This window comes from Cyanistes caeruleus, unplaced genomic scaffold (assembly GCF_971803275.1).
Source record: "Cyanistes caeruleus unplaced genomic scaffold, bCyaCae1.hap1.1 HAP1_SCAFFOLD_101, whole genome shotgun sequence".
In the NCBI taxonomy this organism is placed as follows: Eukaryota; Metazoa; Chordata; class Aves; order Passeriformes; family Paridae; genus Cyanistes; species Cyanistes caeruleus.
The window spans coordinates 815,037-828,182 of NW_028255903.1; the positions used below are offsets into that span (position 1 = coordinate 815,037).

Here is a 13,146-nt window from a genome sequence, read left to right on the forward strand (position 1 = left end):
TTGCTTCCCTTTTCTTTTACCCCTCTGCCTCGCCTGTCGATTTGGTTGCTTCAAACCACGGGGTGTTCCATCTTCTCGGCAGCAGGGATAACTTTCAGGGAAAGACCCTTTCTCTCGAGACTGCCGTTTTAAGAATTGCTCCCAATTTTTATTTTTTACCCCTGGAATATCACACCTCACCTGTGTCAGTGTCTTGCGACAACGTATTGTGGTTATTTCAATAATATATGGTAAAGGGGTATTAGGATGATAACAATAATTTTCTGGATTTATGCCAAAAGCAAAAATCTCCCACCATCTATCAGATCCTTTTTCAAATTGTCCTGTTTGCACACCTTCCTGTAATGCAATCTCAGTTAAATTTCTTTCAAAGTTATAACACTCTGTACAAATCCCTCTTGGAGATCAACCCCACTTAGAATGTATCCACCACTTTTCTTTACACACTTTACAAATGTAACATACAAAAGGATAGCATTCACAATTCGGTACTGTACACAAGATTTTCATGTGAGAGTTCATCAGATCCCGTCTCTATGTTGATGGTAGAGAGCGAGAAGTATCTGCTAAATTTTCTGGATCAGCTGAAGGTGAATCTCTGGGATCAGCAGGTTTAGTCCATCGGCTCGGCACCCAGACAGGCCCTGTGGGGGTAGACACACAAAGATAACCACGTCCCCAATAGAGTACCTTGCTGGGACCTCCCCACAGTCCTGTTTTTGGATCCTTATAGTGAACCCATATTGGGCTTTGAGATTTCTCTGCCTCAGGTGCACTATGACGTATTGCTGCAGGCAAATTACTGTTTCCAAAAATACACAGAAAATTTAAAACAAATAAACAGCGCAATAATCGTTCTTGTGGATCTTTGATCTCCCTAAATTTATTCAGATATTGTTTTAGGGTACCATTTGCTCGCTCCACTATTGCCTGACTTGTGGGGGAATGTGGAATCCCTGTTATGTGTCTGATTCCCCATGATTGCATCACCTGCTTAATTCTACTACTACAATAAGCAGGCCCATTGTCTGTTTTAATAGAACGTGGAACTCCCATGACTGCAAAACAACTTGCCAAATGTCGCTCAACATTCCGTTCTTTCTCACCAGATTGAGCTGTAGCCCAAATGTAATGACTATAAGTATCAATGGTGACATGTACATACTTAACTCTCCCAAATTCTGCAACATGAGTAACATCCATTTGCCACAACTCATTAGCCTGTAATCCTCTAGGGTTTACCCCAAGACCCAATCCACTGCCTTGATTATGAAAACTACAAATAGGACATGCTTTGACAATAGCCCGAGCCTCCTCTAAAGATATCTGAAACTCTCGATGGAGACCTTTTGCATTTTGATGAAAGATGGCATGAGCTTCTCTAGCTAATGTCTGTGGTGGGACAGGACTATTTTGTGACAATGAAACCAATCGATCTGCCCTAGCATTTCCCTCTCCTAAACCCACATCCCATTTGTGGCTACGAATATGGATAATAGCAAAGGCAGCAGTCCTCAACTTTACTGCTCTTTGAAGTTGCAAAAACAGTTCATATAAACGAGGATTTTTTACTTCCTTAATGTCTGCATTTTCAATACGTTCACTCACTCCTGCAACATATAAAGAATCAGTTACCACATTAACAGGACCCTTAAACTGCACCAAAACCCAAACAACAGCGACTAATTCCAGAGTTTGTAATGTGTCCTCCTTTTGAGCTGGAATAATGTGATGATTCCATTGTCCTTCTGAATTTTGCCATGTAGCAGCAGCTGTACGAGATTTCTTTCCAGCATCAGTGAACACAGTTGATGCCTCTGGTAATGGCACAAATGATCGTTTGGGCTTTTCAATCCAATTCTGCTGGCCTATCCATCGTAGTGGTATTCGAGGCACTTCCTCAGTACTGACCACACTACTATTGTTAAGCAATGCTTCCTGCAGTGTGGAGCTGTGAATTAAGTACCAATCCAAAGTGTCCTTTTTTATTGGTATCTGAATTTCAGCTGGATCTGTGCCCATAATTTGCCACAATCGCTTCCGACCTTGTTTTATCAAGTTTGCTAAAATTTCAATTTTTTGAATCAAGGTATGTCTCTGATGTAATGGTGGCAACAACCACTCTAATACCCATATCTCCCTTGTTTTCTTTTGTTGCTGCGTTAAGGCACTGATAAGATATTGAGGGCCAAACCATACAGTAAGATTAATGTCCAAGTCTGGATCTCGCCTACGAACAACACCTGTCTGGATACAGTCCATTATTTTATTGAGAGCTTCTTGTTGTTCACTGGTGACCTGTATAGGTGCTGTAGGATCGGTACCTTTCAACAAAGGTCATAAGGATTGTAAAAGTTCATTAGGAATACCCACAACAGGTTTAAGGCATTGCAAATCCCCCAGCAATCGCTGAGCATCATGAACAGTATGAAGTGACATGTTCAATGACAGTTTCTGAGGGGCAACATATTGCTCAGTTAAAGTCCACCCGAGATATTTCCATGGGGATGACTGCTGTATTTTCTCAGGTGCAACAACCAGTCCATTCTGAAGTAGTTGCATTTGAATGTCCTTAACTTGTTTATCTGCAAAAGGTTGTGACTGAGCAAAAAGAATATCATCCGTATAGTGATAAATAATGGTTGTAGGCCATCGAGCACGTAGTGGCTGCAAAGCATTATCAACATAAAGCTGGCACAAGGTAGGAGAATTACGCATACCTTGTGGTAAAACTGTCCATTCAAACCTCTTGTCTGGTTCTGCTCGATTTAATGAAGGCAAGGTAAAAGCAAATCTGCAAGTATCCTGTTCATGCAGTGAGATAGTGAAAAAACAGTCCTTTAAATCAATTATTAACAAGGGCCAATCTTTTGGTAACATTGCAGGATTGGGCAAACCAGGTTGTAGTGCCCCCATTGGCTCCATTTGTTCATTTACTGCACGTAAGTCATGCAGCAATCGATATTCCCCAGATTTCTTTTTTATAACAAAAATAGGAGTATTCCAAGGACTTGTTGACAACTTTAAATGTCCTTGTTGATATTGTTCCAGCACTAATTGATGAGCTTGCTGCAGACTTTCCCTTTTTAAAGGCCACTGTTCAACCCATACTGGTTCCTGGATTATCCATTTGAGTGGGATTGGGAAAGTGCAAACAATGGCCTCTATTCTAAAGGGTGCTCATTGGTCAAAACAACACCAAGTTGTGACAAAATATCTCGTCCAATTAGACATTGAACCTTGTCTGGTAATGGAACAATTGACAAAACAGAATTGATGACCTTCCCATCTAATTGAATCTGGATTTGTGGAGACCTTTTTGCTGAAGTTAAACCTCCCACCCCTGTAACAGTAACCATACTGGACAACAAAGGCCATTCCTGGGGCCAATACTGTGGAGCAACAATACTTGAGTCTGCCCCAGTATCCAATAGTCCTTCTAATTGGTGGGATTCTCCATTATAATTGAGAACAACTTTTCGCTTGGGTCGAGTGTTTAAGTCCAGAGTAAGTAATGTAAGTCCTCCTGTAGAACCAAATCCACCCGTACCCTGTAATTGATTTTTCAGTGGTGTCAATTGATGGGTATATTGCGGCAGCGGCACCAATTGTGCGATTCGCTGTCCCTTATCAATTCTGGCTGGTGGTGCCAGTGTATATGCCATGACATATATTTCACCAGAATAGTCCACATCAATTACTCCAGGTAAAATAAACAATCCAATTAAACTAGCAGATGAACGTCCCAACACTATTGCACCCATAGCTTTTCCATTTATTATCAGTGGTCCAATAATTCCTGTGGGAATCTTGTAGGGCTGTGATGTCAATAAATCCACAGTCACTGAGGCTGCCAGGTCAAGGCCGAGGCTCCCTGCTGTGGCAGGCTGGAGGGAAGTTGCACTGATGTTCCGGCAGCTGCTATTTGTGTCTTGGCACGGCGGCTTCTTGCGCTGGCTTTCCCGTTTCCCGATCGCCGGTGGCAAGCACTATCAGCATGAGCATTGGACCGACACTGATTGCACCAAACAGATGACACAGTACATTCCTTTCGAATATGTCCAAGGTTGCCACAGCGAAAACATTTGAATCGGGAGGCTGGAATCCTGCCATTGTTGGTTGTAGCTGCTTGTAGGGGTGCAAGAGCTGCTAAAACCTGACTCTGATTAGATGCAGCCTGCTTTTCTAACCCTTGCCCTAATTCTTTAATTGCTTGGACTAACATTGCCTGTGAGCCCACTGGTATATTGGACATCCTCTCTAATGCCTCTTCAATAGTCCAGTTAGCATTTAGGGAATTTAAAACTGACCTGGTTGCTGGATTACAATTTTGTAATGCACATTGTTTTAACAATGCTCCCCTCATATATTCAGGAACACCTGCCCGCTCTATAGCTGAAGCCGCTTTATCAATAAATGCTCCAAATGGTTCATCTCGCCCTTGCTTAATACCCATATAAGATGGAATACCTCCTGGCTCCTTAATCCGATCAAATGCAGCTCGCGCTAACCACATACCTTCTCTCAATTTATCTGGTCCCAAAATAGCTTGTGCTTCCACTTGACTATATGGTCCTAGTCCCATAAGTTCCTCCAAAGTTAGTCCATGCAGTGGATCACCTGCCTGTCTCTGCACATTTACACTTTCTTGACAATAAGCTTGCCAGTGTGCATTAAACAACAACTGCTGATGCTGACTAAGGATCAATTTCATAATACTCTTACAATCTGCAGGCAACAAAATCTGTGTACCCCACAAATAATTAATCATCTGTCTAACCGGTTCACTGGTCACTCCAAACTGACTGACTGTAGATCGCAACTGTGATAACCATTTCCAATCTAAAGCTGTAATTTGAGCTTGTATTCCTCCCCCTTGCATTGGTGCAAAGGTTACAGGACATGCTACTTCTAATACAGCGTCTGCTATTTCCTTATCTCCGTCTTGCAAAATATTCTGTGCTAACGTAGCCCATGTTTCTCTTCTTTCCCGTGCAATAGCCTCACTTAACTCACGCCCTACCCCAGAGACAGATTTATTTCCCATAGGGGAGGATGGTAACGGTGCTGAAGGCTCCGTTCCAAAATCAGGGTTAGTAGGTGAAGGAATTTGAGATAATACAAAAGAATTAGCAGCTGGAGCAGGAGTCAGTGGCTGAGCGGGGGAAGTCAGTGGTTGCGCGGGGGGGTTCAAAATTACTGTATTTGTGGCCAGTGGCAATGGAAACTCATTAATTCCCTGTAAAAGTCTGTTTTTTGACATAGCTGTAGATGCCTGTGTGGCAGCTGCCTGTTCAGCCTGATACTGCAAAAGAACATTATGAACTGTCCGCCACAGTTTTCCCAGTTTTTTAGCAGCTTTATCATCATCTAAACTAGCGTCCCACAATTTATCTCCAAGTTTTCGCCACTCACTTAGTTCATGAACTGTATGGGGATTCTGAAAACAACCCTGAGCATACCCATAAGCAAGAAGTCCAGGAAGCTCCTTGCGCAAATCAAAATCTTTAACCTGTCGCTTTTCTAAAAAGCAGGTAAATAAATCATATGCTGCTTGCCTTTCCATCTTACCGTCAGCGCGCGCTGTTGCAGCCCCTACAAGGTTTCGGCAGCACGTTACGGCAGGACTCTCCTCTGAGGTCTCCTGGGCGCGGCAACCCTACTGTGTGATCAGGACCCTCCTCCGAGGTTGCCTGGAATGCATCACAGCTGTTGCTTTTCGCCGTCCTTGCTGCGGAGGACCCGTCCCCTGTCGCCGACTCTCGTGGCCAACTCCTTTAAAAGATCCCAAAGGTTCCAAAGGTCCCAAAAAGCTCTGAATGTCCCAAAAAGTCCTTAAGATCCCAAAGGTCCCAAAGGTCCCTGTTCGGGCGCCATTTGATGAGTTCGGCGGGAGAAATGCAGCACTCAATATGAATGATCAGCAAGTCTCGTTTATTGGTAACTCTAACACCACTTATATAGCATCAATAATTAGGCTCATACTTAGTGCAAAAAGTAAGCTCATTATTGGATACTTCATTTAAGGGTACTCCACCTAATTCTACATTCCTGTGATTGCTCATCTATGCTGAATTCACATTCTTCTGATCACAGCGTCCTGTTCTCAGTTAACAGCTATCACCAAGGCCTTCCTGACTTTGCAACATCTCACACCAACTGTACTCTATTGTCTAATTCTTTCCCAGCTAACTGCTGCATGGGAATATGACCTTTGCTCTCTAGCCATTCCTCTATAAGGGCACATTTCCTTCAGTGGCATCACCTGGGCCTGGACCTCATGAGGCACACAGGGAAAATTTGGGCTCTCTCCTGAGGTGTGCAGGGATCCCCATGAGGAGTGCAGTGGGGTTAAATTGAGAGGGTTTTTTACTCTTCTCAGCACAGCAAAGGGGACAGTCTTGGCCGAGGTTTTGCAGAGCTGGGAGGAAGCCTCTTGTGAGCCCTTGGGCCCGGCTTGTGGGCACAGTGGGCAGGTGGAGCCCATCCCTTGAGGCCAGTCTGGGCTGCTCAGGCTGGGCTGGGCCGGGTGAGCTGGGCCATTCTCTGGGGCACAGGAGGCACCCAGGGCTATAACTGAGGCTGTGGCTTCTCACCCTGAAGGGAGGCTGGCTCTGCTGGTTCAGAGGGCACAGCTTAGATCCCAGTTCCCTTTGTAAACCTGCTGGGGAAGTGTTGAGGGCAGAGAGTTCCAACCCTTCTCACTGGGAAGCTGGGCTGATGCTGTGGGTTTTTTTAATTTTTTGCTCTCTAAATTTGTGTCCTGGCAGAGGATTAAGTTTGCTTGCTCTCAGTAAGCCCCTTTTCTTCTTGGTGCTGTTGTAAATGAAATTTAAATCAGACAACTAGATTGATTGAGTTAATAGCAATTAAATAACATGGGAAAAAATTATACAATTTAGTGAATTGAATACAAGAATAAAATTTAGTAAAAGAATTTAATTTAGTAATTTGAATAGCAATTTGGTATAAAAGGAATACAATTTAGTAAAAGAGTACAATTTAGTGAATATCTTCATATATAATCTTCATATATATATATATATATATATATATATATATATGTATGTGAATATAGTTTGCCAGTAATTAAGTATGATTAAAGCATAAGCAAAACTGACCGGGCTACAGAGAGGACTTCTCACCCCACCTCACATACAAAACAAAGCAATTCAAACAAAACTCATATACTGTATGCTTATAATATTCATTAATGTTTCTTGTAAGTTTTCTCATATTTCTGATTCTTTGACTTTACGTCACTATTCGTCATGGTGCATGCTTCATTTGTTGCTAGGGGGTCTTCAGTCTTCTTTCAGTGGTATTTTGGATGAAGGCTTACACTCATCCTCATTGTCCTCTGGATAACCTTAAAGGCTGTGCATGCTTACTAAGTGTTGTGTTATGCAAGTAAGCATTGTGTTCCACTAATTAGTCTTACATTTCATAATTTTCAGGCCCTATGCCTGAAGTCGTTCCAACTTTGTCCATCTCATGGTCTATTTTCTCTTGGGACATTACTTATCCCAGAACTACATCCTCTATCTTAATTTTAACATGTAACATTTTTAAAGGGGTACATCTGCTTGTAACACCAATTCTCCTGATTGCTTCTAATAATAACTTTCCAAACAGTTACAATTTAGTTAGCACAAATCATTTCCATTTATCACAAGGGGATTCATAGAGCTCATCCTGATGGATGAGGAAAAGGGAGTGGGAACTCAGCAGTGAGGAGACCGGAGGGCTGGAGAGCAGCTCTGAAAGACACTAAACTCCCACCAGACCTCTGAAACATTGCTGCTCTTCAGCCAGTGACAGGATGGGTCCCTGAGACTGGGGCTCAGCCTTCCTCGTGGTGAGGGGCATCAAGGAAGGCTGCAGTGTGATGGAGACTGTGATGGGCTGGGAACTCACTGGGGGAAAGGAGGGAGCAATTGTGAAGTAAAAGGCAGGTGTGGGACAGAACTGTTCAGAGAAGGGCTGAGCTACAGCTTGAGCAAAATGAAAAAATGTCATTAGGGGTCATCCCAGATTGATTTCATTTCAGAAGTTATGGAACAAGTTTAATTTTTGGGGGGTGTCATGTTTTCCCTTGGAGGTGGACACTCTGCAGACTTGAGCTGCATTGCCAAAATGCTCAAGTCTCTGCTGCAGGTCACAGCGTTTCTTCTTTGGCTGATCCCGGCCTGGTGCTGAGCCCAGCAGAGCCCTGGCAGAGCCCAGAGCAGCCTCAGCATCCGCAGAGCCCGGCTGTAAGGAGAGAAACCAGAAACCGCCCATCAGCTGAAGACTCCTGTCCCCTTGTCCCAGCCAGCCGCGGTGCCCAGGCCATGCTGGCCATGCTCAGAGCTGGGCCCAAAGCTGCCCATCACTGTTGCCTTGGGGAGCAGAGCAGGAGGGCAGGACATGTGCCCAGCCCGCAGCCAGCCACGGCAGATCCAGCCCCTCAGCAGCTGCCCAGAGCGGGATGTTCCTGTGCCCGCTGCCATCTCCCAAAAGCTCTTGTCCCACCCATGCCAAGGAGATGAGGACCCACCTCACACCATCCGCTGCCACAAGAAAAGCTGGTCCCAAATGATGTCCTCAGTCTTCTCCAAGGGCACGGCCCATCCACGCCACAGCTGGTCCCAAGCACTTCCCGATCCAGACTGGACCCCACCTAGAACGCTTCCTTTAGAAAAACAAACAACAAATTAATGAAAATAGGTTACAGACAAAAAGGGGAAACAAGAAAAATGGTAAAAAATCTTATGTCTGTCAGGAGCTTGAGTAAGGCCCAACCCCTACATTCTGGGGAAAAACCCACCCATGGGTAAGGGAAGCCTATGCTTTCTCCCTTTCCCCCTGCACTGTCCCCCAAAATCACGGTGATCCCAAAGCAAAGCAGGGGAGTGGAGCAGCCCAAGCCCTTCCTTGCCTGCACAGCAAAGCAGCCGTGCTCAGGTTCTGGAGTCCCACCTGTGCTCCTGCCTTGGGGGTTTGTTTGTGTTGGGCTGGCTGCCCCAGCCCCAGCCCGGGGCACGGTGGGTGGTGGGGGCTGTTGGCAGGGCCAGGATCCCACTCCCATTTCGTCACCACCCCAGCCCACGCCCCCAGCCCTGCCAAAAACCAGCTGGGCAGCCACTGAGGAATCAGCTGCATCTGCCCCAGCAAAGGGGAAACCTTTGGTTGCCGGCCAATGCACAAATCTGGGAGCATCCCCCTGGGTCTGGACTTACCTGAAAATTCTCTGTGGAGCCTGGCTTTGAAGAAGGTGCCAGAATCAAAGTCCATCATCGCCAGCTCCCCCTGGCCAGGTGGAGGAAGAGGTTGTCATCCTTGCTGCTGTCCTCCATGTCTCCAGCAGCAGCAGCAGCAGCCCCACCTGGTGCAGCTTCTCCAGGGGCTCCTTCTTCCCTGGGGTGACACCAGGCTGTCAGGGTTCTGCCCAGGGCCCAGCTGTCAGTGAACCAGGACAAGCAAAACCAGCTCAGATGGTGCCCACCAGTGCTGGGCAGAGCAGCTCAGCTCCAGCACAAGGGCTGTGTGTTCCCATTCGATGACCCCAGTGCAGTGACACAGGCAGGACAAAAAAGTCTAGGTTTCTTTGCTGCTGATTGCCAGGGCATGTGTGGAGCTGTAACTTACCAGGTCCCTGCATCACTGTGCCTGTGGCTCTCTCCCTTCTTCTAGGGCTGATGAATATCCTGCATCCAGGGATCACAGGACAGGTCTTCTAATGAGGGCCTGTCCAAGGAGTTCAGGGATAAACACCACCTGATCACAACTTGGCAGTCTGGGGAGAGAAACCACAAACCACTGGTCAGTTGGAGAAGGCTCCTGTCGGCTTTGCCCCACTATTCTCGTGCCCAGGCCACGCTGGATGTGCTCAGAACTGGGCCTAAACTTTCCCATCAATTCTTTGTTTTGGAGGAGACCAGGAGAGCAGGACATGTGCCACCTCCTCAGCAGCTGCCAGAGCGGGATGCTCACGAGCCCGCTGCTGTCTCCCAACACTGGTGTTCCCCCCGTGCCCAGAGATGAGGATCCACCTTGGGAGAGCCCTTGTGGCAGCGGGAGCTGGCCCCATCTGATGTTCCTGCCCCTCCTGAAAGGGTGCTCCCCGCAGACCATCTCGTGCAGCAGGATGCCCAGGGACCAGACGGTCGCTGCCTCGCCATGGTACCACCCGAAGTCGTTCCATTCCGGGGGGCTGTATGACGGTGTTCCTATGGAATATGGATGGAGCTCATCAGGGGGATGCTGCTGCTCCCAGAGCCTGGCCCCAGCATCCCTGGGCATGTGGTGGCTACCCCAGTGGCCCATGGGGTGACCTGCTGCCCTCTCACCTGCACCTGGGTCTTGGGTACAAACCTGGGGTTGGAAAAGAAGCCACTGGTGTTGGAAGAGGGCAGCAGAAACCCTGGCAAGGCCTGACCATGACACACAAAGGATAAATGCACTCAGTGCTGGGGAAAAACCATACCCACATCCTCTCTGCTGGCATTGCCCAAAAAATATCTTGAACCAAGGCAAACCAGGTGAGCAGAGCAGTCCAAGCCCATTCTCACCTGCACACCAAACCAGCTGGTGCACAGGTCCTGGCTCCCCCTCTCTGCTACCCCCACCCACGGGGGATTTTGTCAGGCTGGCTGCCCCAGCCCCAGCCCCAGCCCCAGCCCCAGCCCCAGCCCCAGCCCCAGCCCCAGCCCCAGCCCCAGCCCCTATCCTGGGATAATCCTTGCTGCCACACCCAGGTTGGGCCAGGAGATGCCAGGACCAGGAGCCTGCCCCTGTGTCGGCTCACCTGCAAATTGAGTGTAGGCTGTGTCCTGCAGGTAGGCGCCACAGCCGAAGTCAATCAGTTTTGCCTGCCCGGTGTCCAGGTCAACCAAGACATTCTCCGGTTTTATATCTCTGTGCAGGACCCCGCAGCTGGTGCAGTGCCGCACGGCCGCCAGCACCTGCTGGAACAGCTCCCGCGCCTCTTCCTCGGACAGGAACCTCCGTGCCCGAATGAAACGTCGCAGGTCCTGACACCGCTCCGGGCGCTCCAGCACCATCACAGTGGTGTTGGGGAGCTCAAACCACTCCAGCAGCAGCACCACACCGGGGAAGCCTGTGGACACCTTGTCCAGCAGCACGATCTCCAGAGGTGCGCTGGTGCCGTCGGGCTGCGGGAGGAGCACGGTGCCGTCAGTGGGGCTGAGCCCGTGCCAGGGCTCGGGAAGCCCTCAGCCAGCCCGGGATGCTCTGCACCCTCCACTGGCCCCATGCCCGCTCTCCCTCCAGGTGTCCTGGTGGCTCCCACCCTTCCAGGCCCCAGCTCATCCCCGCCTGGCACTCCCCGGCTTCTGCCGCTGGCCCCGCTCACTCACCAGCTCGCCCCAGTGCCGGACGCGGTTCCGTGGCACCTTTTTGATGGACACCTGCAAGCCAAAGGAACAGCGGATTCAGCTCGCCGCCCACCCCATCCAGCCCCATCCTACTCCTCTGCTCCCTCCTCCTCCTCCGCCCGCCGCCGGCCCCTCTGCTCACCGGGAGTCCGTCCGAGAGCCGAGTGGCCGCAAAAACTCTGCCAAAGCCGCCGCGACCCAGCAGTGAACCCACTCGGTACCGCTGCTGCAGGGCCTGCTGCGCCTTCCCTGGGGAAGAGACGCTGCCGTCAGCGCTCGGCCCGGGGCCAGGAACGGCCCCCGAGCGCTCCCCGACCTCCCCGGGCCGGGCATCCGCAGGCGTTCCCTCATTGGAACGCGACAGCGGCGGAGCTCGGGCCGGGGAAGCCGCAGCGGAGGCGGCGACAGCGGCCGCACCGCCTGTGTCCTCCGCGGGCCCCGGGAGGAGCCGGGGCCGGGGCCGGGGCCGGGGCCGGGGCCGGGGCCGGGGCCGGGGCCGGGGCCGGGGTCGAGGTCGGGCCAGGTGGAACCAAAGGGCAGCGATGCCGCCCCAGCCCCAGGCAATGATGCCCAGCAGCGCCAGAGCCAGCACAGCCAGAGCTGGGCAGAGGCGAGACCGCGGAGGGACGGCCGGGGACGGGGACGGGGACGGGAACGGGGACGGGGCAGCCCCGCCCGGGGCCGGGGGCGGGCCGGGAGCATGGCCCGGGTGGGCACGGGGAGAGGGAAACTGGACGAAAAGGGGACACAGGAAAAGGGAGACGGGGAGAAGATGAGGGACAGTGGGAGAGGGAGAGGAGAGACAGAAAATTGATAAAATCGCTTCTTTCGCTGCTGCCACTGCTGCCGCTGCAACTGAAGCACCGGGGCCGTTTGTCCCCGTGTCCGTTTGTCCGTTGCCCGCTCGGCCCCGCGCCGAGCCCCGCGCTCCCCGGGCAGCCCCTGAGCCTGGCCAAACACGGGAACTTTGCCCTGGTGAGCCAAGAGCCAGAGTCTGGACTCCTGCACAGGGACACAGCAATGGCCTTGGCTGCTGCTGTGCCTTGTCCCTGCTGAGCGTCAAACACTGTCTGAGCACATTCCCTGAATGCAGAATTTGTACCTGACCCAAGCACTGCACTTGTGTCTCCAGCATTGCTTTCCAAGGAAAACAGGGCAAGGCAAACTGGCTATAGCTCATGGTATTTTACAGTGTCTAAAACTTGCCAAGTCTCAAATCTTAGAGGTGAGATCCATTTGGAATGAATGGGATAGAGAAACAGTGCAAGATGGAAAAGGGAAACATAAAAATAGAGAATAGAGAAAAAAAAATTAGAGAAAAATAGAGAAAAACATACTGGTCGTTTCTTTGGATTTTATTTTCATTTCTTGAAAAAGCTGTTTCAATTTTCCCAGAATCTTCTCCGCAGTCCCGTCTGTTCTTTCCAAAAACCTGTCCTGGAGAACAAGGCGCAGCTCCTGTCACAAGATGTGCCCCCAGATGCAGCTTCTCTTGGCTCCCCACACTGTGAGTGCAGCACAACTCTTGCAGCAAAGCAGGACAAATGGTTGAAGAACTTGACAACTTGTTCTTTCTTTTCCTTGTGCACTGGGGAGTTGTGCCATTGCTAAGGTTTTCATTGTTCCTCTTCTACCCAAAGAAAACATGATGAGTTACCAGGAATTGTTGGGGAAAACAAGCCTGGCTGAATGTGGAGAAAGAATCTCCAGAGCCTGCAGCCAGCAGTGGAGAGCTCATCATTCCAACAGCCCCATGGACATGTTGAAA

The 13,146-nt window shown here is 49.6% G+C and overlaps 2 protein-coding genes across 4 annotated transcripts; both read right to left on the reverse strand.

Annotated features, from left to right (window-relative positions):
* Positions 1-3,577: 3,577 nt before the first annotated feature.
* LOC147646337 (endogenous retrovirus group K member 8 Gag polyprotein-like) lies at positions 3,578-5,077 on the reverse strand. Its single transcript, XM_086873620.1, has one exon. The coding sequence runs from the start codon at positions 5,045-5,047 to the stop codon at positions 3,842-3,844; it is 1,206 nt and encodes a 401-aa protein (XP_086729746.1). The 5' UTR covers positions 5,048-5,077; the 3' UTR covers positions 3,578-3,841.
* Positions 5,078-7,195: 2,118 nt separating this feature from the next.
* On the reverse strand, positions 7,196-12,709 carry LOC111943578 (uncharacterized). Of its 3 annotated transcripts, none has more exons than XM_086873617.1 (8): positions 11,521-12,709; positions 11,361-11,411; positions 10,790-11,156; positions 10,035-10,211; positions 9,631-9,778; positions 9,222-9,399; positions 8,540-8,674; positions 7,196-8,253 (listed from the first exon to the last, which is right to left on the reverse strand). In XM_086873617.1, the coding sequence occupies exons 1-5, from the start codon at positions 12,556-12,558 to the stop codon at positions 9,672-9,674; spliced, it is 1,740 nt and encodes a 579-aa protein (XP_086729743.1). In that variant the 5' UTR covers positions 12,559-12,709; the 3' UTR covers positions 7,196-8,253; positions 8,540-8,674; positions 9,222-9,399; positions 9,631-9,671. The 3 variants fall into 3 exon arrangements, with proteins under 3 accessions (XP_086729743.1, XP_086729742.1, XP_086729745.1); XM_086873616.1 differs by having other exon boundaries at positions 9,222-9,441; XM_086873619.1 differs by lacking the exons at positions 7,196-8,253; positions 8,540-8,674; positions 9,222-9,399 and adding an exon at positions 10,357-10,415 and having other exon boundaries at positions 9,668-9,778.
* Between the last annotated feature and the right edge of the window lie 437 nt (positions 12,710-13,146).

What these genes read in the sequence shown, in the direction of transcription:
- LOC147646337 (XM_086873620.1), bottom strand. Translation starts at nt 5,047, where the DNA reads ATGGGAAATAAATCTGTCTCTGGGGTAGGGCGTGAGTTAAGTGAGGCT.
- LOC111943578 (XM_086873617.1), bottom strand. Translation starts at nt 12,558, where the DNA reads ATGAGCTATAGCCAGTTTGCCTTGCCCTGTTTTCCTTGGAAAGCAATG. An exon ending in TCCGGCACTGGGGCGAGCTG is followed by an intron (nt 11,157 to 11,360) that starts GTGAGTGAGCGG and finishes CTCCTCCCGCAG; the next exon opens with CCCGACGGCACCAGCGCACC. An exon ending in AGCCTACACTCAATTTGCAG is followed by an intron (nt 10,212 to 10,789) that starts GTGAGCCGACAC and finishes CATATTCCATAG; the next exon opens with GAACACCGTCATACAGCCCC.